General features: G+C 39.4%; 1 protein-coding gene across 1 annotated transcript in view; it reads right to left on the bottom strand.

Moving 5' to 3' along the window:
• Positions 1–25,637, bottom strand: part of CSMD1 (CUB and Sushi multiple domains 1) — a 2,034,615-nt gene that overhangs the window by 220,977 nt on the left and 1,788,001 nt on the right. The window contains exon 37 of the mRNA XM_015144705.3: positions 17,011–17,115. Coding sequence (XP_015000191.3) covers positions 17,011–17,115 — 105 coding nt within the window. The remainder of the gene's footprint in view (positions 1–17,010; positions 17,116–25,637) is intronic.

The following is a 25,637-nucleotide window of genomic DNA, read 5'->3' on the forward strand; positions in this document are numbered from 1 at the left end:
GTAAGAATATTTTTTAGCAATAGTATTTAAAGCTGCTATTATATCCATCCAGAAACGGAGTGACAAAGTGTGTAAGTGATTGATATGATCAGAGCCCAAGTATTTTCCATACGCTGCATTTCGCTCATAAAGATGCACTAATTAGCCTGCAACTAGGAGTAATTCAAGTCACCGTGAGAACAGTGTTTTTTAATTTTTTTATTTATTTTTGAGATGGAGTCTTGCTCTGCCGCCCAGGCTGGAGTGCAGTGGTGCAATCTCGGCTCACTGCAACCTCCGCCTCCTGGGTTCCCGCCATTCTCCTGCCTCACCCTCCCAAGTAGCTGGGACTACAGGTACCCGCCACCACACCCAGATAATTTTTTTTTTGTATTTTTAGTACAGACGGGGTTTCACCATGTTAGCCAGGATGGTCTTGATCTCCTGACCTGGTGATCTGCCCACCTCGGCCTCCCCAAAGTGCTGAGAGAACAATATTTTTTTGTCATGGATCAGGGGAAAACACTGCAGACATTTTTATGTCGGTAAAGGTGTGTCAGATGCAGGGGCAGAAAACAGCTGGGCTTGACAGACAGGCAGAGGTGGGGATGTTAAAATAGGGCAAGAGTGGAGCACAGGAGAGCCTGAGCTTTTTAGGGATGGGGTGAAAGCTTTTGAGAGAAATCAACCAACTACAGAATGGATCCAAAACAGAAAAACCAGAAAGGAGGTGGGGGAATGTAGACAGTAACATAGAAGACAAGGTTGTGAACCTTCTGACCTTTAGGGGACAGAAGATCGTCTACTGATGAATTTTTGGTACAGAAAAAAATTAGACTGTTTATATTTATTCCCTGTATTAGTCAAAATGTGAAACAAAGATGATATGATAGAAAGTAGGCAGGGTGGTGCTTCGTAATAAATATGAACTGTATGGAAGGTAAGCTTGAGTCCATACATGTATACATAATTCTTTTTAAAAATCTAAAAAGATTTTTAAAAAGAATTATGTAGTTTTTTAAAAAAGAATTTAAAAAAGAATTATGTATGATACTTCTTATCATATCATCTTTGTTAGACCGGGCATGGTAGCTCATGCCTGTAATCCCGGCACTTTGGGAGGCCGAGGCAGGCAGATCACCTGAGGTCAGGTGTTCAAGACCAGACTGACCAACATGGCCCTGAAACCCCGTCTCTACTAAAAATGCAAAAAGTACCTGGGTGTGGTGGTGTGCGCCTGTAATCCCACCTACTTGGGAGGCTGAGGCAGGAGAATCACTCGAACCCGGGAAGCAGAGGTTGCAGTGAGCCAAGGTCGCACCACTGCACTCCAGCCTGGGCAACAGAGTGAGACTCCATCTCAAAAAAATAAAATAAAAAATAAAAATAAAAAGAGAATGCTAATCAACAAGTCTCCCTTTCCTGAAGCATTTTAGAAGAAAGATGTTTACACTGATTGAAACTGATCTCTCACATTGTCAAGCCAGAGGTAGCAGTATCATATAAATAATGGGCAAACCTATAGAAATACACATTTATAAGCTATTTATTTAGACACAAAAGATAGGTATCTAGTAAGACATATACAAATAAAAAGAATTATCCTTAAGGCAGACTAGAAAGAAGTCATAAAACATAACTATGATAGGAAAATTCTAGATTAATTTTCCAGAAGCAGAGATATCTGGGAAAAAGTAAGCTGTCATATTGTTTAGCAAAATTTTCAAGAGAAATAATTTCTACTTCTTTCAAATCATAGCATACATATGCTTTATACCATAAATGATAATATATCATATGGGAAAAGGCAATGTTTCTTTAAAAGGTGGTTCACAGAGCCGGGCACGGTGGCTCATGTCTGTAATCCCAGCATTTTGGGAGGCCAACGCAGGTGGATCACAAAGTCAAAAATTCCAGAGCAGCCTGGCCAACATGGTGAAATCCCATCTCTACTAAGATTACAAAAATTAGCCAGGCGTGGTGGCGCGTGCATGTAATCCCAGCTACTCGGGAGGCTGAGGCAGGAGAATTGCTTAAACCCAGGAGGTGGAGGTTGGAGTGAGCCGAGATCGCACCACTGCACTCCAGCCTGGGTGGCAGAGCAAGACTCCACCTTGGGGGGCGGGGGGCGGGGGGCGGGCGGGGAGGGAAGGGGAAGGTGGTTCACAAACTATTAGGTTGCCTATCACTTTTAATGGCAAAAGCTACAATTATTTTTGTGCCAACCTAATATATAACTCTGGATTCCCAGGTCCCCTGATTAAATGTGAAGACAACATAAAGGTAATTCTCGTGCAATCTAAACATTTAGAAACGCTTAAACAAAAAAGAACAAAGCACAGGCAATGGGAAAGGAGGTAAGTCTTATGTACTGTAGTGTTTTATATAATATTATCCATGGATACATTTTGTGTTCAATTCCAATGTTAAAATTTGGACATTTACAAATATGCTTCTAAGTAAAGTTGCAATTAGATGTAGAATGTAGCAAAAGAAGTTTTTAAACCCCATGAATATAGCCTATGAAAGCAAAGAATATAAAACACAGCCATTAAGAAGATGAGTGTCCTAATTTGACCAAAAATAGTTTAATGGCTTCACCTGCCACTGATCATAAAATGTGAGCATTAAGAATCAGAATATAACAATAAGCCTCATCAGGTCCCTGGAATTTATTGTAGCCATTTTTCTAAATCCATCAGGTAAAATTCTGAGAAGAGTTTGCTTAAATCTTCCAAATGAAAATGATTTTAGAACACATGATAAACATGCAATTTTAATCAAATACTTAGAACAGGACAAATGGGACTTTTGTAGATATTACAAACTGAAATGACCTTGGGCAATTTTTCTCAATTTTGCATGACTGGTAGAGTGTAAAGTTTTCAAACATCACAATTAGAAAAAAAAAAAAAAGATATTTCAGACAGACTAGAGAGCTCAAAACAAAAAAGTTGATAAACAGAGAGTGAGGGAAGCAGACCCAAGTGAAGAGATTAATAGAGGAGTAGCATGAAACAGGGTCAAAAAATCAAAATACAGGCACGTACAGATACCTGAGTATTCAACACCCAGGTAGACCACGAACACTATGTGGAACATAAGTGGTTATTCTCCAATTTTGAAAAGAAAACAACTTATAGGCTATAGTGTTTATCGTAATTAACTAAATAATTATTCTCTGGTACACAACACGCAGATGAAAATTCCTCTTTGTCTAGATGCACGTAGGTAAGGTACACCCTAACACAGAGGTGCTGATGATTATTTTTATAAACTCTTAATTTGAAAAATTGCATTAAAGTTGAGATAATATGCTGGAACATGGGTGAAGAAAGAAACCAAGTCACCCAAGAAGATATCATGTGAGCCTGACAATGGATGAAGTAAATGTCAAATGCCATGATTATAGACAACTATAAATGTGTACCTCTGCACCCAGACTTCTACGCCACAGTGTGTAAGGAGTCAGTAAGTCTTCATCACACACACACAAAATCCATACAGAAAACGCCATTAATAACATAGTACCTTAAGAAAGAAAATAAACTACTGTTTAATTTATCATCTGGGAAGTTTAGATTGTTTGTAGAGGTAAAAAGATTTTGTCTCATCTGTAAACTGTTGGCAGCTTTGACATCTACCATAAAAGCTATTTCTATTATTTCCACTTGTTACATCCTACAGTCTCTTCAAAGCATAAAGGAGTGCGTATCTGGTGTCAAGGGAAGTGACAAAATACCTTTGGGGCAAGTAAAACGTTCTCTCTCTCTCTCAGGGGTTCACAAATTATATTAGCATTTTACTGGTGCAGAGAAACTCTGCAGTGATGAACTCTCATCAAGTTTATTTAATACATGGTTTGCAAAATTTCTCTGGTCACAGGACTATTTTGGTCTGCGCACCACCCACCAACAACCTTGATCAGTGTCCTCATTCATGGGCAGATGGTGAGTAATGTATTCAAGGTCATAAACCAGGAAATGACATAGCCTGTCTATTACACATGGATAGGAATCATGAGTCTCAGTGAATTACGGACTCCACCCCAAACAGTACAGCCAAGTTGACATGCTAGGAGAAACTACAGGAGAAAAGTTTCAGGATTTTGGATTTGGCAATGATTTTTTGATATGAGACCACAGTTACAGGCAACAAAAGCAAAAATATACAAACGTGACTACGTCAAACGTGAAAAAGAAAACAATGGGGTGAAAAGTCTACATTCTGCTGCTAAGTGAAATAAGCCAGTCACAAAAAAGACAAATATTGTATGATTCCACTCATATCAACTATCTCTAGTAGTCAAAATCATAGAAAAAAAAGTGGAAATGTGATTGCCTAGGGCTAGGGGTAGCAGATAGACAGAATTAGTGTTTAATGAGTGCAGAGTTTTGCCAGATGTGAACATTGTAGAGATTGGCTACAAAACAAAGTGTGTATACTGAAAACTACTGAATTGTACACTTAACAATAGCTAACACAATGTCATGTTATTTATATTTTTATCACAGTGAAAAGGACTGGGCAGCCCACTGAGTCTAGAGCTAGAAATATAGCACAAGTTTGAACAAGTCACCTGTGAGATATGGCACAGTTTCTTTTCAAACAGCCTGCTCAGCTTCTTATTCTCTAATTCCAAGTACCCCCCACTTTCTTCTCCTTTTCTTCTTTCTGGTTTCGCTACATGCCCAGACATGTCACAGCCCCAGCTCACATGCCTTTCCTTATTTGAGAATGGACTGGCTCTCTAGTCATCTGTGGATGACCCCTTCCTCCTCTCCCATCACACGCCCACCTCATCTAAGAAAGTTTAAATCTTTAGCCAGTTGAGTCCAGCTTAAATTGTGCGGTCCGACCCTAGCCAATGGGGAAAGGACAGGTGCAGGAGTTGCGTTAAGAATAAAAGTTTCTATTCTCCTTTGTTTGGGGTGTTCTCGTGGCAGCCAGCCTGCTAGAAACAGCCTCCTGTGCAAAAGTAAATGTGCTTTGCTGAGAAATCCTTTGTTTGATTGCTCGTTTTTTGTTGTTGTTGTTGTTGTTTTTGAGACGGAGTCTCGCTCTGTCGCCCAGGCTGGAGTGAGTGGCGCTATTTCAGCTCACTGCAAGCTCCGCCTGCTGGGTTCACGCCATTCTCCTGCCTCAGCCTCCCGAGTAGCTGGGACTACAGGCGCTGCCACCGCACCCGGATAATTTTTTTATATTTTTAGTAGAGACAGGGTTTCACCGTGTTGGCCAGGATGGTCTCGATCTCCTGACGTGGTGATCTGCCCACCTTGGCCTCCCAAAGTACTGGGATTACAGGCATGAGCCTCTTCACCTGGTCTGAGCTTTATTTCTAACAGCACCTCTAATTTGTGTTTTACCCTCCCATAGCACAGACTGTACTGCATTTTAAGTCTTTTGTTTACAGCTCTCTCACACTTTAACTTGAGCTCCTAAAGATTGGTGACTGTCTCCAAGATCTTGAATGGCCATGGTGAATTTAATTTTCAATGAATTCATGCATCATGCACAACTAAAGGAAATACAAAGCAGTTCATAAATACGTGAAGATCAAAAATTGTTCACACATTAAAATAGTGAACTATGTAAGTTTTTCTTTAAAATGGACTATCGAAAACAAGATATGATCACAGAATCTATCCCTGATTTCTTTAAAGCATTTTCCCACTGATTGGATGTTATTACCTAATAATTAAATGACATGAAAACAAACGAGTCAACACACTTGGGTGATGAACTAGTTGCCACACGAGTTAGACATGTCAGAATAAAGAGGGTACACAATGTTGAACCACGGAAGGATTTTTAGCAGGATATACTTAATGATCTGATCAAAGTGTCATTTTGGAATAAATCTGAGCTTGGTGTTGTGTTGAAAAATGTTAAGGACAGAAAGATCACTTGAAATTTATGACTACAGTTCATGAGAATGACAAGATTTGGGGGAACAGATATTTTAAGATGAGAAATAAACAAGTGCCCTAACAAGGTAGTTTTTAAAAGGCTTAAATGCCAATTACAGATCTCTTATAAAGTATCGCATGACTTCCTGGTGAACTGTGATCGAAGCCCTCTGGGAAAGAAAGTTTTTACTTCATTTTTACTTATTCAACAGGACGTAAAGAATCGACAACCTGGCGAAGGAGAGTGGAGGGACTCCAAACATCCCAGCCTGATTTCCACTTCAAATACTGTTTCACTTTTTAACACTCAAAACTTTACTCACCAACCACCTCAATACCACTTACATGTCTAAAGTCCACTCCCCTGTGTCTACAGTCTTGATCAAAAGTATGACGTGACTGAAGTTTTCATAAATGATTAGCTGGTGGTTGGCTAAGTCACAGAGCCACTAGTCATTACTTATTCCATTTCTAGAGTCTTTATTCCCTTACCATGGTTACTTACCATGAAAAATTTGCAAGACCTGCAGTAGAATAGAGAATTCTTTCAAGTTTTAACATCCAAGAGATAAATTTGGTAGAATAACATCATGAATTCTAAAGCTAGTAAAAATATCCTGAAACCAAAGGAATGATTTTAAAAAACAGAATAATCATAATTTTCAAGTGAGCACCACTTGTCAATGAGACAATATACTTCTGTATCTAGGTCTCTATTGAAATATCTTCTCTCTAGTATCATCCTTTTAGATTGACCTATTATTTGGGAAGAGAGGATATATGTGTGCTCAGATAATGCCAGTTTAATACTTGCTAAATATTTTGCATCCAATGTCTCTATATTTGGGCTCAGAAACCCACTGTGACTCAACAGTTTTCCTTTCTGTAGCATGCTTCTGTTCCCAAAGGCTATACCTAACTAAATGATATCATATTTAATGAAAGTAAACTTACTCAAAAACTTAAGGATCTACAAAATCCTAAGAGTTGCCTTATGCAGTAAATCGAGTCCTTGCCTGTCTCAGAACTATGTAGAGTCAATGACTTCCAATTACTCTTAGAATAAATCCTGGGCTACAACGTACTGCGCACTGTGGCTCTTGCCCCCCTTTTTCAACCTCGTTTCTTTCCTTTTCTTCATTTTCTTCCTTTTCTGATTGCTCACAGCCCTTCCTGGTTTGTTTGTTTTGTTTCACAAATGTGCTAGGTTCTTTTCCACCTGGGGTCTCTGTATTGATATTTTATTTCAATTACAGCGTTTTTTTTCCTAAGTGTTTTTATGGCTGACTACTGCTCATTTTCTTTCCAGGGATACTTTTAATCTGAGGTTCTGCTGTCATCTGCACCTCAGAACCCTGCCAATTTGCTTCAAGGTGCTTATAACCTACAACCAGATTTAGGTATTTTCTTTCTAATTGTGCCCCCACCTCAAGAATGTAAATTTGACATTAGCAGAGACCACATTGATCTTGTTGTCTGGTTGTGACTCTACTTACAGAGTCAAGAGGGCAGAGCGGGACATATGAGTGGAGTGTGTGTAATCGGTGGTGCACGTAGGGAACCTACAGGACACTTAAGCGGGGCAGGGAAGGGGAATGGAGAAAGAATCACCCTCAGGGGAGTTGTGAGGAAGGCCCACATGCGCTCTGCGAAGGTCATTCCTAACGAAAAACAAACCAAACATCATCTCCCATGAGGCACAAGGGCAGATGCACCCAATGGCAGTTGTCAATTTCCAATGAAACCCTTTCCCACATGGGTAACATTCTAAAACAGCAGTGGAGTGAGAAGCAGCAAAATTTGTTTCATGATTGATGATTTTCTGAAGCATTAACCAGGAGTTCAGCTTGTAAGTGCATGACGTTACTCATAGGATCTACCTCTTAAATAATTGAGGGAATCGTAAGTGGCTGTCCCGAGAAGTGATTGTAGGATAAGCCCCCCCCTGCCCCTGCCTTGTCAAATACATTACAATGGAAACTCCAAAGACTTGTCAAGGACAACTTTATTTCAATCACTTTATTTAGGAAGGACGTCAACTGAAGCACCATGTGATTAGGTAATTGTAGGGAGACCCCCTGAAACTATTGCTATGGAATAAAAGATGAAATGCTCCTGATTATTGTAAATACAAAATTGCATGCAGGATTGTGTAAAGACAATGCCAGGTTGGACTGCCAGAATGAGCCAACAGTGCGTGATGTACTTCCCCCCTGCAGAGAGCCTATGAACGGACGTGCAGTCAGGGAGGTTTCACATCACCAAGATTCCTATCCCAGAAAAGCAGATGTTCATAGCTCTAGGAATGGAATGTGACCCTTGTGGAGAGCCTATAAACGGACGCATGAGGGGCGCCTGTCCATATGGATAAGATAGGGCTATAAATGCCCTCTGTTGCCACGGCTCTTCTAGGCCTCTTTAGGTTAAGGAATACTCCCTTCTGAGAATTTCTGGTGTAACTGGTTGTCTAGCTTCACGTACTGTTTCTAAGGATTGTTTGTGACCAGCTTTTGCTGCAACTGTTACTGCTGATTAATATCTTGCTAATCATAGGTTATGGAAAGACTGTGTTTCTGTTTTAAGGCTCTGTTAGAAATTACTGATGCACACACTATATTGTAAATTCTTATCTCTGTATACTGTGCTTCTGCATACAGATGTTATGTTAAAGAATTACTTCATCCTCATGTGACCATCTCACCTCATAATCAAATGACCCTAAATCCCCCACTAACCTACCCCCGCCCTCACTAAACTTAATAATAAATGTTGGTATATCCAGTGCATGGGCGGCACCGTGGGACCAGAAGGCGGTGACCCTCCTGGACCCAGCTTTCACTATCTTGTGTGTTTCTATTATTTCTCGACCTGCCGATCTGCCTGGGAACTAAGAGAGAGCCCCGTTGCATTGTGGGCTGCTGGCCAGATCCCACAATAGGTAATTTATTTTGGACCTGTCCCTTACATTGAGTAATTGTTAAAAGGCCAAAATATCACCAGTAGAAGTAAAGTTTTCATCTGTTATTAGTTTTTTGTGTTACAGTCAACACACAAATAAATATTGAATGCCTAAAATAATATTGTAGAAGTGACTTTACATTCCCAGAAGAGGCTCTGGAAATCTCTGTGATGTAAGACAGAAGCCAGAATTTACGTTGTTTTAGATACTTCCATGGTCCTTGGTGCACTGAGAACAGTAGGGATGAGAGAGACACGAATAATCATTGATCGATGTTAATAAAAGCAATTTTAATAGGACACAAGAATGCATTCTTTGTGGCCAAACTGTGAAGCTGAAGGTGGGTCTTAGGAAACTTGTTTGAAATGCATATGTGGAAAAAGATCTTCTGGAATGCAGTAAGTGTCTTAACATGAGGCAATTAAGAAGATTATTTCATTACACTATGGGGTGAATGCTAGTTTATACGGTGCTTCCTCTGTTGGAGATAGTAAGCTCTTGTCTCTGAGTGCACAGAATGAAATCTCTGTAAACACACTTGCTATATCGGAGTTCTGCTTTCTCCGTATCTCGCATTTCCTGTGATGTTACTCATGCCCACCAAAATTCAAATTGAGAACTCTCCTCAGTAGTGTTAATGTAATATTTAAGTGCCATGAAAGCATGTATTAATAATTTGAATGTGCTTATAAGGATTATTGTAATTATAGGGAGCTAATCCAAGTTATCTACATTCAATTATGGCAACGTCCTGCTAAAAATGTTTAGTATGTTTTATTTCAAAGGACATAGGCATTTTCCAGAATTTTAATCCTCATTTAGATACTTCCTTCTAGGTACCTGTGTTGAGATGAGGAAATGAAATGTAGCTCATACTTAATCACTAAAAACAAGAATTAAGGAAGTATTTTAATGGCACATTCATAAGAAGCATGACTTCACAGTAATATTCTATTGACCAATTTAATCATCAGCATAGTCACCTGCAGAAATTAATTCAGTTAATTATATTATGTTCCCAACATTATATCAAAAATTGAGACAGAGTCTGGGCACAGTGGCTTAAGCCTGTGATCCCAGCACTTTGAGAGGCTGAGGTAGGAAGATGGCTTAAGCTCAGGAACTTGTGACTAGCCTGGGCAACATGGTAAAACCCTGTCTCTATTAAGAATACAAAAAATGAGCTGAGTGTGGTGGCATTCAGTTTCCGTCCCAGCTATTCCAGAGGCTGAGGTGAGAGGATTGCTTAAGCCCAAGAGGTTGAGGCTGCAGTGAGCTGAGATCATGCCACTGCCCTCCAGCCTGGGCCACAGAGTGAGATTCTGTCTCAAAAAACAAACAATAAAAATTGAGACATAAAGATCACTTCTATATTTTCTAGAAAAATTTTTAAAAGACTATATTCTCATAAACAACAAGTACCTTTTAGAATACAGAACTAAGAAAGAGGTTCTCTCTCTTAATTACTGTGTTTTCTTTTCAAAAAGATAATTATATAAGTACATACTATTTCCTTTTATGATTTTATTGTCAGAACATTTAAAGCTAAATGTAAAGCCTAATAATAGTTATTTTAAAAATCTAGGTGTCTAATATATTTACATCTTTTTCTTTGGTTTGGCTGCCTTTAAAAATTTTTCTGTTAAATATTTTTTTTTTTATTGCACACACTTTTTAATGTTGCATCAAATACTTAAAAAGAAGGCACCTTACTACTTTAAAAAATCTAGATATATTTATTTTTTTTACATGTTTAACTATGTATTTTTGAGTGAAATTTTATTCACTCATGACATATTTTTTCACTATATATCTAACTACCAATTATATAAAAACATACATGAATGACTTAATCATGTATAATAAGTTTTGAACTCGGTGCCTTTGAAATAGTAGTACTATATCACAAAATTATCTACATACGTTAATAATTGCAAAATATAAAAGTCTGAATCAAAACAGGTATAATAGCAAAATATTTATGTTTAGATTATAATGATAAAAATCATTTGACTAAAGAGAAGTAATACTTTGAACTTTCACCTATACTAAAAATGTAGAAACAATGTCTCAGTTTTACTCCTACCTGGTAAAGAAATAGCATCAATTCAAATAATGAAAGAGTTGTTATATTTGTTTTCTTTCAATTATCTCTTCTTTCCTCATAACCACAAATCACTGATTCAAACTCCTACCTTATTCAGAATATATTGTAAATATGATACTGCAATTTTTCTATCAGGATTTTCTACTTCTACTTCCTTCTTTCCTTTCTTTCATCCCTCTCTCCCTCCCTCCATCTCTCCCTCCTTCCTTCCCTCCCTCCTTTCTTTCCTTCCTTTCTTCCTTTTCTCCCTTCCTGCCTGCCTTCCTTGCCTGCCTGCCTTCCTTTTTTTCCTTCCTTCCTTCCTTTCCATTTTTTCTCCCTTCCTTTCCTTCCTTCCTTCCTTCTTTCCTTCCTTTCTTCCTTCTTTCTTTCTTTCTTTCTTTTTTTTCTTTTCTTTTTTATTTTCTTTTCTTTTTTTCCTCCCTCCCTCCATTCCTTCCTGAGGTTGCCTTTGCCATGGCTTTCATGTTTAAGGCCCTGTTCCCTCTGCATAGGGTTCTGCATCTGAGAGCAGAGCTTTAGACGTGGGAGTATGGCTTCCACATTGGACCATGTCTACTGCTGGGCTACTATTTAAGAAAGAGCAACTTAAATTTGCTTTGCAGGATATCTTAGTATTATATCTTATGGATTCTAAACATATTTTGTTAACTTCACTGGGTTTCCTAGTAATGAATGTGAATTAGGAGAAAAAGTAACCTTTTAAGAAAGGCAGTGAAATAAAAAGCTTACATAGATAGAATTACTTTGGAGCTATTTTGATTCAGTGGCATAAATTAACGCTAAAGAAGCTAGGATAACTGCAGCAGTCTTTTGCTTGAGTTCAAACACACCGATTAGGTTTATAATATTAATTTTGGATAGATGTCATTAGATGAGGTATTTAATGTTTCACTGTCTTGTTAGAAGTAAGCTAAATTAGAAATAACTTGGAAAGACAGAAATACCTATAAGCTGAATCATAATCATAGTCAAATTTAGTAAAAAGGCCTAAAAGTGAAAAATCTGATTAAACAAGCATTATTATATATTAAAACAAAATAGTTTCTATTGTAAGCAATCTCTAAATGGAAAGCAATCCTTAATTAGAGGGAACCATTCTGCTAATAATTAATCTTTAATGAGAATACACATTAAATTTAATTCTGTAATTTATCTGTGAACATCTCTGAATGTTTTCACAGTTATGATGAAATCCATCACTATGTTAAAGTTATGTGGGAGACAGATAGATAGATTTCATTTTAAAATGAGCATTCAAGAAAAGCTTCTTCACAGTTAACCTAAAAAATATTTTAGTATTCGTATAACTATCCTTGAACTAGGGCAATTTTCAAACCCCTAAGACCCTTAAAATTTCTAGAGTGATTTTAAAATCTACTAGAGAAGTTTTCAAATCCTTAAATTGTAAAACCCTGTGAATTAGAACAATGTAAAAATCCCATCCACTTGGGATGTAGAAATCTGCAAAATAAAACATCCCTCCTACTTCAACAATGTAAAAATACTAAACTATAAAATGATAGCTTTTCTTGAACCCATCTGGGAGCTGCGTGGCACGTACCCAGGTGACCTCATTTCCTTTTTTGTCTGTTTGTTTTTTGCCTCTCCTCTCCTCTCTTCTCCTCTCCTTTCCTCTTCCCTCTCCTCCTCCTCGTACTCCTCCTCCTCTTCTTTTCTTTCTTTCTTTTCTTTCTCTTTCTTTCTTTCTTTCTTGCTTGCTTGCTTGCTTGCTTGCTTTCTTTCTTTCTTTCCTTCTCTTTCTTTCTTGTCTTCCTTTTTTTTCTTTTCTTTTCTTTTCTCTTGACATGGTCTTGCTCTGTCTCCTAGGCTAGAGTGCAGTGGTGCAATCATAGCTGTCTGTAGCCTCAGCCTCCTGGGCTCAAGTGATTGTCCCACCTCAGCCTCCTGAGTAGCTAGGACTACAGGTGAGGCCACCGTGCCTGGCTAATTTTGTAGTTTTTATAGAGATGAGGTTTTGCCATGTTGCCCAGGCTGGTCTTGAACTTCTGGGCTCAAGCAATCCACTCACCACAGCCTCCCAAAGTGCTTGGATTACAAGCGTAAGCCACCATGCCTGGCTTGGTGACCACATGTCTAAAGGACAAACTCCCCCAGAAGAGACGAGACCCACATGCTATGTGTGCAGTGAAACAATGGGGAAAGGTGACCAGAAAAGAACCATCTCCTTAACGTGTGTCAACTGCTGCAAGTGGAGCCTGGGCCTTGTGTGGCTCTGGACCCAGATGCAAGGGGAGTCTGCCGTTCCATCCACAGGCCTCTATCAGGGGACTATAAGAAAGGCTGGGGGCACAGCTGGAGCCCAGAAAGAGCTCTCCCAGCCTCCAGTGCGGAGGCTCTGTTACGAGAGGGCTTGAAACACCATGCATGTCCCTGAAGCTTTGCTCTTAGGAAACACAAACCTTGAACTACTACAGGGGAGCAGCAAAACTAACTGTTTCAGGTTCTCATATTATACATAAAGTGACATAAGATTATTTGAAGGTAAGCTCTACTCTATAAAAGGTGTGTTTCAATCTCTAGGAGACCATGACAATATTAAAAAACCTTACCTAATAAGCCCATAGTAGGGATAACTGGGGCAATAAAAATACTTAATTACACCAAAAGCTGTCAGAGAATGTGGAAGAAATAATAAAAAACCAGATGGGGTAAATAGAAACACTCCAATCTTGGGGCCCGTGTGTTCGATCCTGTTGTTCCTCCCACCAGCTTCCACCAGATCAATACTGAGTTCAAAAATAGTCACTGTCACCTTCTTGCCCAGCAGTAAGATCCATCCTGTACACCTGGAGGTTAGGCTTTGTAATTTCCAGGATAAACCAATATTATCACTGTTCACACAGTTGCGATCTAAGATATTTGGATATGTGTTTTGTTTTGGTTTCATTGGTTTTCTTTAGAAGAGAACGCAGAGCAAGAGTGGCACCTGTGTCAATTCTCCAATGTCCAGTTAAGTTAAATAACGTGAACAAAGACTAAATGGCTGCAGAATATATTGACAATGCAAAGGTGCTGATCTTTTTTGCTTTTACTTGGATTCTGTAAGATCACAGAGAATCTAGATCGCATACATTAAACCAGACCTTCTGGGAATTGCTTTTGCTATCAATACTATTTTACAGCCCATCTTTCAAATATAAGTGTTTGGTGTTTGTTTGAGAAATTTCCACCAGTGTCCATGTGGATGTACTATGGTTAAGGGGGCCTAGTTTTCACTTCTGTATGAGAAAAGAACTCCTGAGATGGAAGTAGATGTAGATAAGCCTTCATGGCACAGGTTTTAGAACCAGGCAAACTTGATCCTCAGTATGGACTCACAAGCTCCTTGATTCTCCAGACAGTTTTCAGAGAGAACTGGTGTCATCGTTTGTAAAACAGCCATCTGTACGTCACCTTCCTGATAGGGTAGTCTGGATACCTTGCAAGGTGCTCAGTAAATGGTATTTGTAATCAAATGCACTTTTCATGCCTGCCTCTGCATGCCGTCTGTTTTTAACAGTGTGGCTAGGACCCAGGAAGGCTAAAAATGCTCTATGCTATGCTTCTTCATTTGGAAAAACTGAGCAGACTTCAAAAATATAGGGCAGTTTTAAGTACAAATAAGTAAAAAACGGTAACAAGTTTAGAGCAAGACCTGGCACAGAGTAAGTGCCTACTGTTTTTTCCATTTTTATTTCACGGACATAAACTCTGCTGAAAAATCTGAATTTAGAGATTTGTAGATTGGCAGTCCATATCTTAAACTAAATGCAAAAATATGTCAACAACTTTAAGATATCAGAAAAACTTTTGGTGATTTACATCAACAGTCCTTATACCATCTGACGCTAATTGTAGTAAGGTTAATTCTACAAATACTTTCTATAATCTCTATTTCAAATTCTGGCACAAAGAATAAGAACAGAGAAATGAGTTCCTCTTAATACTCGAATGGCATAAACTATCAGAATGGTGTTAGCATCAAAAACAACCACTTGAAAAAGAAAATAAATAAAAATGGAGCATTATGTTTAGCCCAATTTAAAAAATACATTAAATAATTAAACAAAAGCTTGGATTCTCAAAGTTCATCTGAATGAGAAATATGTTAGTCTCTCTTTTTAAATGAATGATATTGTCTAGGAAGAAAGAGAAATGTAGATAATTATACTGATGGGGCTGAAGCCCAGGTAAGTGCATATCTCACTGTATATAATAATAAGCATAGATGAATTATTTCACTAGCACTCCTTTTTTTTTTTTTGAGACGGAGTCTCGCTCTGTCGCCCAGGCTGGAGTGCAGTGGCCGGATCTCAGCTCACTGCAAGCTCCGCCTCCCGGGTTCACGCCATTCTCCTGCCTCAGTCTCCCGAGTAGCTGGGACTACAGGCGCCCGCCACCTCGCCCGGCTAGTTTTTTGTATTTTTTAGTAGAGATGGGGTTTCACCGTGTTAGCCAGGATGGTCTCGATCTCCTGACCTCGTGATCCGCCCGTCTCGGCCTCCCAAAGTGCTGGGATTACAGGTTTGAGCCACCGCGCCCGGCCATCACTAGCACTTCTTTGCAAGACAAATGAATAAAAGCCCAGATGCTACAGGATAACTTTGAGAATAAGAGCATTCATCCGTACTAACTCCTCTGAAACTATTAGTGAATTTTTAAATACTATCATAAATAACGCTTATGTTTTTCTATCTACAGAGATTCACAAAGTATATCAAAGTAGCAGATTTTTCCAGACACATCCTACATAAGTAACATCCACAGGATCATTTTACACTGTCACTGAAGTAGTCCTATTCATATAAACTGAGATAAACTTGCATACAAATGCCCATAATAAGCAGGAAAATTTAACCAGAATGTGAAACAGCCCTGTGGTTTGTGCCTGGCTTAGAATATTTATCATCAGCTGGAAATCTGGCCTTTCAAAAATATGCATGCATTTACATCCTCGCAAACGGTTTATCTCAATTCAAAAGATCACTTATTAAAGCTTATCCATGTATTTGCTTATTTGCAACTGCTTATTAAAGGAGATGAATATCAACGTTAAACATTTTTAGTACTTGAAAACAGGTCCTAAAATAAACCTTACTCATTGGAAATTCTTATTTCGCTTTTACAAGGTTTACCTACATAACCAAATGCCAAAAAAGATTTGTGAATTCGACCTTTGTCATTCCATTTATCAGACTATTAACTCAGTCTCACATCCATCTCTAAAAGGTTAGAGTCTACTGTGCGATGCCTTCTTCCAATTAAAATGAGTAATATGCAAATGCAGGCACCGGAGCAGCAGCTCTCTGCTAGTTCTTACTTTAAGTGCCTTTCAGACTAGAAATAGAAGAGGCTTATGACTATAATCTAGGTAGAAAGTAGGGTTGTCCACGTTTTTGGGATGCTAATATGAGTATTTTTTAATAACTCATAAAAAACTAGTAATATTACAATGGTTCATTTTTGTGCTTTTTAATGCAAACAACCTGAAATTATAGCAGTTGTTGTATCTAATCACTCCAGATTCAGACTTATACATTTACCCATTGATTTGTCTCTTGTAATATATATTTCTTTTTGTTTGTTTTTAAAACAGAATGTCGCTCTGTCACCCAGGCTGGAGTGCAGTGGGGCAATCTTGGCTCACTGCAACCTCTGCCTCCCAGGTTCAAGTGATTCTCCTGCCTCAGCCTCTTAGGTAGCTGGGATTACAGGTGCCTGTCACCATGCCCGGTTAATTTTTTGTTTTGTATTAGTATTATTATTATTTTAGTAGAGATGGGGTTTCTCCATGTTGGACAGGCTGGTCTTGAACATCTGATCTCTGGTGATCCGTCCACCTCTGCCTCCCAACATGCTGTGATTACAGGCATGAGCCACCGCACCTGGCTTATGTATTTCATAGAGACAGTTTTCATAAGACTCAATTTCATGCAAGTCTTACACAGTTATAGAACAATATTTCACTGTTTAATAAGAGCATGATTTATTTTTTCTTTAAAAAATGACTCAGTATAACAGTGAAAGCTGTATGCAGAAAGAGTTGACCTTACTTTTGTATTCCAGGTGGAAACCAGCAGCTGCCACACTAATGTCCGATTGGAAATGCAGGTAGAGTTGGTTGGAAGTACTGTTCAGCAGTGCTGGTACCGTGGTGCCTATAAGAAACAATGCAGATAGAATTTTAACACTACAAATACATTCACTTTTCTAAATATAAAACCCATGAGGATACTTATTAGGCTTACAAATCTCTATAGTTTGTCTGACTGCCACATATTTAATCTGAGTATTGGTTTTATTATGTATTCAGCCATTCGATTTTTCTAGGTACAGTAAAAAGCCATTGTCTGCTCTGACCTGCTCAAGTCAATGTGACACCTTTCTCTTGTGCTTTCTATTGTACCATGAGGGTTTGTTTTGTTTTATCCATGTAATCTTCTGCTTATTAAATTTAGTTTTTTACTTGACATGAGCAGAAAAGACAGAAAAGTTCAACAGCCAAGTGTAATGAGGGTTGGAGGAGCAGTCGGACCAGGTGGATACTGATCTGAGATATCCTTCCGAAGACGTTGCTTTTGACCACGTAAATATGCTCTTCCTGACCCCCTATGTGACTCATGCTGAGTAACGTTCCCCCTGGATCTGTTAATGATTTCAACTAAAGATGCATGAAAAGGAATATATAGGGCTATTTTGACACACTGATTTCTTTACTTAAAATGTTCTAGCCTGCATCACAGTAACTAACCAATTGGAAAGGGCGATACAGGTACTGAGGACCAGGGTAAGAAAGAAGTAATGATGCTGGCAGGTGCTGAGGAAAAGAAAATCGTTCATCACTCAGAAGTTTGAGACATTTTGGTGGAATGTATCATAATATGGAAAAATAACAGACAAGTTTAAGTCTCTTTTTCCTGATGTGTGTATGTTCAATACTCTGTAAAATCATTCTCTAAATTAGAAGTGTATACATACTCAATGTCAAAGAAATATCCATTGTGTAAAACTCACTACAGTGTAGACAAATTATTCAAGTGAGCTACGTTGAGCATAGCACTGGTGTAAAGGGAGAAGTGATAATTTAAATAACAAAGCAAAGAAATAAGTTGATAATTATTCAAAACAGATCAACATTATTGAAAAGATAAGATTGCCTATCATCCTTAGCTCACCACTTAAATGATCCAATATTCCCCAACAGATTTTATTTTATTTTTTAGATGGAGTCTCACTCTGTCACCCAGACTGGAGTATAGTGGTGCCATCTTGGCTCACTGCAACTTCCGCCTCCAGGTTCAAGTGATTCTTCTGCCTCAGCTTCCTGAGTAGTTGAGATTACAGGCATGCTCCACCATGTCCTGCTAAGTATTGTATTTTTAGTAGAGATGGGGTTTCACCATGTTGGCCAGGCTGGTCTCACATTCCTGACCTCAAGTGATCTGCTCGCCTCGGCCTCCCAAAGTGCTGGGATTACAGGTGTGAGCCACTGCGTCCGGTCCCCAAGAGATTTGATCAGACCAATGACCCCAGGCAAGGACTCTGTCTCTTTACAAGAGGCTTTTTTTTTTTTTTTATATTTTTAGTAGAGACGGAGTTTCATCGTGTTAGCCAGGATGATCTCGATCTCCTGACCTCATGATCTGCCTGCCTCAGCCTCCCAAAGTGCTGGAATTACTTTGAGCCACCGCGCCCAGCTTATAAGAGGCTTTTTAAACACTATGTGTATCAAACTTAACGCCTAATCTATCTATCCCTGAAACATCAAGTAGGTCTCTAATGTTTCTTAACAGTACCATCGGCATTCATCCACGTCATCAGAGTCAAAGCTTCCTCCTTCTCCATGACCCCAAGCTGCCCTCCAATCAGTCATCAGGCCCTAACTGGCATGCTCTCTAAATATTTTCCCAAGTTGTTTCACTTACTTCATATTATCTTCACAACAATCACCCCAGGGCAGGCAGCCTTACGTTAACCAGAATTAGTGCAATAATCTTCTAACTTGTTTTTTTGAGCCTGATCTTTTCCTAATTCAATGCATTCTCCATTCAGCAGCCAGAAAGCACTTTACAAATGTAAATGTAAATGATGTTAAAATTCTCATAGATTCCTCGTCATCTTAGGACCAAATTTCACAGTCCTTGATTTGGCTCCAAGACCCTGCGTGATCTGACTGCTGCTTGCTTTTCTAGCTTCTTATCATTACTTGGTTTTTCAGGATCATTTTCTCTTGCTTCAAGATGCTCTATATCATAGGCCTGGGATGTTCATTCCTTCTTCTTTTGATTCACTTTGACTTTCCTATTTCCATTCATTCAAATATAACCACTTATTTCCCAAACTAAGTCACTCACTCCATTTGATAAACATGGGTTTATCAGCCAGATAAACTACTAACCCATTTTCCAAACATACTAGTTATTCTCTGACTTCGTGCAAAGCAGAACCTTCCCTGATTAGGACAGAGCCTCAAAGACTTGAACCTCATCAAATCATTAAAGGCAATGAGCAGACCACCGGTGCCATGCCAAATATGACTGTTACAGCTTTAATCTGTCTTCCATTCTACTCTTACCACATTCATCTCCTGCCTGGGCTAACGAAATAGCCATCAACTGAGCTTCAGAATGGATATTTGCCTTCTTATGCATTTGTTCTGCACACAAAATAATCTGCTTACAATTAAGTAACACTTGCACATTTTATTTCTATACATGGGCATAAGATGTGTCTTTTAATGAAATTGTAGGTCAACTTGATCTATGCTGTGCTTTGAGAACTCATCCTATGGAGATGGGGAAATTGAATCTTTACCATGGCTGGGGATTCCTTTCCTGCCCCAGGATAGCCAATAGTCTCAGACTTTCGGGTCCCTGACTCCTTACTTCACATAAGCTCATTCTCCAAACTCACCCAGACCCTTGAATTTTAGCAGTTTCATGTTGTTGTGCACACCTTTGAAAGAATGCTCTTTGACAAGTCCCTGGTCCAAAATATAGCCTAAGTGCATCAGGCTACCACTTTGTTTTCAAGGCCCAGTCACATCCTTGTGGTCCTGCAAGGAATTCAATGATATCTTAATTTCCTAGAGGACACCCAGGTCTGGGAAGGGCCATCACTGTCCTCTTGTCAGTCACTTCAGCTCCTTCAACATCTGCCTTCACCACCATCCTCTCTGCTTTCCAAAGCTGAGCCCTTTGAAAGACTAACTCCAGGAGGGGGTCCACCCACAGGTATGAATACCAGTTGCTTTTAGAGCCAAGGTATGAACACCTGGCTCTCTCCTGGAATGAGGCTGGGAAAAATACCAGTGGAATGAGATGAAATAAGGTCCCAGTAAAATACACTGCTACAAATGCAAAGGCAGCTTCTGTCAGGTATAATCTGATGACACGGTAAGGACTTCTTCTTGGTCTTGGGCTAACAAACAGAATCTTCTGTTGGGCTTACAAAGGTTCGCCATAGTTTAAACATGTGCCTTAAGGAGTAAACTTTGGCCAATCCGTACCGAAGCTGCTACTGCAGTGTGTTGGAAGAAAAACAGCGAGAAAGCAGAGAAAAGAGAACTCCACATGTTCTCCTTATTAACGGCGTGCATGTGTGTTTGTGTGTGTGCACACTCTTAGAGCCTTTTGAAGGTAGAGTTCCTGCTTGAGATTTGGGGTCTATTCCTCCATCGGTTTTCCCTGGCTGCCAAGGTGGGTATTTTCTCTGGGAGGTGGGGTCATTTTAAGCCTGAATCCTTAGTGCGTAATTCACTGTAAGAACACTGTGTGTGTTGAATGAGAAACACTTATGAAGTGTTTGCTGATATAACTCTTTTGCTTTTTGACCTTGATTTGATAGACAGACAGAGAGATAAGTAGACAGACAATAGACAGATACATACATAATATTTTAACTAAAAAGTCATGGGGTCACAAACTATAAACCTCTCCTTGCTAATCACCTTAAATATGTTGAAGAGAAGTTACTGTAAACTATGTAACAGGTAATGGAGGAAAGATGAGGGGTGGTTCACAAGCGGATAACCTGGTGTGTCTCCAAAGAGAAAATTAATCTGCCTAAACTATACTTTCTCTCCTTTCCACAGCCTCTATAAGAAGCGAAGTGTTGGTTGTGCAACTGAAAACAGGGCACACCCAAAGCCTTGGAGAGAGACCAGTGAGGGAGGAGGAAGGAAGCAAGAAGTGGAAGGAGTGTCAGCTGCACTTGCTCATTGGCCCGACTCAGAGCCCTTTTTACTATGAAGAAAAGGGACATCCACTAAAGCACTGATTTTTTTTACCCATTTTATTCAATTTCCATGATGTTTGTTGTCCTCTCACTATTGCATTACTTTTGTATTTTTGGACAATATTTGTAGAAAGAACAATATATTACTATAGATCTAACTAATTTATCCAAATACATTTTCATTATATCATCTGCACTACTTTTTGACTGTTTTTACCTGTAATTTGGTATAATCAGTTACTTTTTCCACTCCATTAAATCAATTTAACTAACTATAAATCCTTTTAAAAACCATGTTTCTTCTTCACTTTCCACCTACCAATGACAGAAGCATCAGCTCAGTTTCACTTCTCATACAGTGTTTCACACTTGGTACAGTTTTTTCAATTGTACCCTCGTTGGGATGGGAGACTCCAGCTTTTACATTTTAAAATGTGTTTAATGTCCTCCAGCCCCTAGCATAGTCATCTCCCATGCAGGTATTCCATACACAGTGTTTGACTTTTTTTTTTTTTTTTTTTTTTTTTTTTTTTTTTTGAGACGGAGTCTCACTGTCACCAGGCTGGAGTGCAGTGGCGTGATCTCGGCTCACTGCAACCTCTGATTCCCTAGTTCAAGTGATTCTCTTGCCTCAGCCTCCTGAGTAGCTGGGATGACAGGCATGTGCCACCACACCCAGCTAATTTTTGTATTTTTAGTAGAGATGGGGTTGCACCATGTTGGCCAGGATGGACTCGATCTCCTGACTTTGTGATCTGCCCACCTCGGCCTCCCAAAATTCTGGGATTACAGGCTTGAGCCACCGCGCCCGGCCTGTTTGACTTTTTTGTTCATCTTCTCTGGACGTATTACAGTGGTATCAGAGAAACCTACTTCTTCTTTTAAAAAATTTTCCATAAGTTATTGGGGTACAGGTAGTTTATTTGGTTACATGAATAAACTCTTTAGTGGTGATTTGTGAGATGTTGGTGCACCCATCACCCAAGCAGTAGACGCTGCACCATATTTGTTGTCTTCTATCACTCACTCACCCCCCTCCCACTCTTCCCCCTAAGTCCCGAAAGTCCATTATATCATTCTTATGCCTTTTCGTCCTCATAGCTTAGCTCTCACATATCTGTGAGAACGTACAATGTTTGGAGAAAAGCCTACTTCTGATGCCACTTACTTCTGCCACCCCTAGTCACTGAAAATGCTGTGGTATGGTCCAGTTCCATAAAGGAAAGGTGATCACCAGTCTCTTGTGTGTGAGTAACAAGTGAACTGTGCATTTGAAAGTGCTTTGTGAGTCCTCAGGCCCCTCTAACAGTGATTGTTAATTCAGCAAGTAGGTCCATGAATGACAGCCCTGTTTGCACTCCTGTTATGAAAAAGAATCATTTGCTATCCTGTGAATAATGTGGGATCTGGGTGCCCTGGTGGCACACAGGAGAAGCGGGAACCCACCGCCAGGGGCGGCTGGGAGCACGATGCTGGGCTGGGCACCTAGGCACAGCTGCAGAGGGCACTTTCCTGCAGCAGCTTCCACATTGGGATCTTCTCAGAATGGCCTATAAGAAGCAGCTTATGCCCCTGCACAAAATGCAACGGAGTGATTTATTTAAATGGTGCCATAGGCAGACTGTTTTTGATCATATAGTTTTACTGTGGCCTGGATAGAACAATACATAACAAAGAAAAAGAAACTGTATGATAGTCCCTGAAGGTTCTCCTCTCAGCACGGTGATATTTACCTCTCTTTAATATTGTCAGCCACAAAGTTGTATTTATTTTGTTCTATTTTATTCATTTATACTTTATAACCTGTCTATTTCCAAAAAATGACGTTAAGTGGCTTCTGATAAAATACCTACATACATATGTTTGTCCAAATAGAAATAAAATACTAAAACATTGAATGATGGACATCAATTATTTTTTCTGAAATATGTACCTCTTATGACTACTCACTCTTGTTTGTATTCAATACCTAACTTTGTAAATGGTTTAATATCTCCTTTATAAACATTTTTAAAATATCATAATTACAAAACAGTTTAAATGTTGATAACGCTTTAACACATTCAAACTTTATGGCTGACTTGTCATTTCTCCATATAAAATGTTTTTAAAAAATTCATTCTAAACTTTAGAAAGAAATAATTTCTAACTTACAGAAAAGTTGCAAGTGTAGTATAATAAAACTGAAACATCTACTATTTCTCTATAGATAGAATTAAGTCTATCTCTACATGTGTATGTATAAAATTATTTTATTCTAAATGATTTATGAGCAAGTTACAAGCATGATGACTCATTTCTCATAAAAATTCAGTGTCCACTTTTTAAAAACAAAACAGTTCTCTAAATCAAAAACGTAACACAGATACGACATGTCATCCGCTGACCTCCTTTAAATTCCATCCATCTGCCCTCAGGGCTTGGAGAGGACAGGACTCTACTGGAATCACTCAGGGCATCCTGTGTTAAACCCTCTGTTTTCTTTAGTCTGGAAGAGTATTCTGGTCTTTCCCTGTCTTTCATGAACTTAACACTTTTGAAAAAAAAAAATAAGCAAGTTCTTTTGTGGGATTATTTTTGTTTTAAGTTGCGTTTGTCTGATGCTCTGTATGATTATATGAGGCCATGCATTTGGGGCGAGAATAGAAAGTGGGGTGCTGCATTCTTCCGAGGGCTTCTTACTGCTGAGCTCCCGTGGTGGGAGGGGGCTGGCCCCACGCGGGCTTACAGATGCTGATTCCAGCATCGCTTCCCGATGCCGCTCAGCATGACTGTGAATTCATATCAACTGCTTGCCATCAGCTGTGGTTGGAATATGTATGCCACAGCTATTGCAATGTGACACGATAATTTGAACTGCTGCTGCTGCTCCTTCTTCCTTCTTCTTTCTTCCTCCTTCCGCCTTCCCCCTTCTCCTTCTTCTTTTTGTTTTTGAGAGTGAGTTTCTCAGTATACCAATGCATACAACAGCCCATTCTTGACGATCTTGTGTCACTTGGTGAGAGAGGTGTCTGTAAAACCCCTCCACGCTGAAGGCACCTTTTTACTCCTTGTTAGGACTTAGGATTCACAGCGGAGAGGCACGAGGATGATGAGAGTCCTGTTTCTCATCAACACTTCACCCACTAACTTGTTGTGCCCTGACATTCCAGCCTGAGCCCATTATGAAAAGGCCTGCCAGACAATGACATTCACCCTTCTCCACGTATGAGCTGGCATTCTGCAGCCACGGAAAGCTTTAATTTTCATTCATTTTATGAGTTCATTAATCTAATTTTGTCAGTATAAAGTTACAAATTTCTATGTTTGTTGTTGTTGCTGTTGTTTTAGAGACAGGTCTCTCTCTGTCACTCAGGCTGGAGTGCAGTGGTGCGTTCACAGCTCACTGCAGCCTTGAACTCTTGGGCTCAAGCCATCCTCCCACCTCAGCCTCCTGAGTAGCTGGGACTACAGATGCACACCACCTACTCAGCTCATTTTTTTTTATTTCTGTAGAGATGAGGTCTTGCTATGTCGCCGAGACTGGTCTCAAACTTCTGGCCTCAAGTCATCCTTCCACCTTGGCTTCCCAAAGTGCTGGGATTATACGCGTGAGCCGCCATGCCAGATCATAAAGGTCTATTTCATACAAAATGGTTTGTCTCGATGTATTCCTACCACAGCTTGGTAGTCAGTATTTCTCCAAGAAATGCTGTTTCCTTTAATGGGAGAATGGTGTTTAGAAGGGTAGTTAGAAAGCAGAATTTGGGTGCTACTGGGCTGTTGTTTATACCTCTCAAAAGACAGAGGTAGAAAATAAAATATGTACATACACACATACACACTATATTTATGTCTATAGCTATATATATATACTAAAACCAAGCGTTCACCCCAATGTCCCTAATTCAAACCATGCATTCACCTCAATATCCCTAATTTAAATCCAATGCAAACAGGCCCATCCTAGCCTTCGTCATTTCCATTTTCGCATTCATTCTACCCCTGACAACATGAACAGGAACTGTGAGCAAATCCTGTTTGTGCACAAAGAGCCACTTATTCTTCACACTTCCAGATGCCTGGCCCAGAGTGAAGAAAGAAAAGATGCACAGCCAGAAGGAAAAGGAAGTTCTGCTTTCTAAATTGGAACAAATGCCATGTAGCCCTCAAAAGAAAAGGAGGCTGGGCTTTGGAAAACTTGTGTGGGGTGAACACACGAAACCTGAGGCCGGTGTTTGCTTTGCTATTTTCTTCATTAGACCTTGGGCCTTACGACTTGTAGTACACAGGAAGGGAGCGACGTATTGAGAGAGAACAGGAGAACTATAAAGTTGATCTCCAAAAATTGCGAACCAAAAGGTTGCAGAGGCAAAAAAGGATGGAAGGCCCTCTTAGATACCTGGTCTCAGTTGAAACATAAGGAAAGAGAACAACGGGGTCTGCTTGGACTGTTATTAGGAGA

This window comes from Macaca mulatta, chromosome 8, assembly GCF_049350105.2.
Source record: "Macaca mulatta isolate MMU2019108-1 chromosome 8, T2T-MMU8v2.0, whole genome shotgun sequence".
Classification (NCBI taxonomy): domain Eukaryota; kingdom Metazoa; phylum Chordata; class Mammalia; order Primates; family Cercopithecidae; genus Macaca; species Macaca mulatta.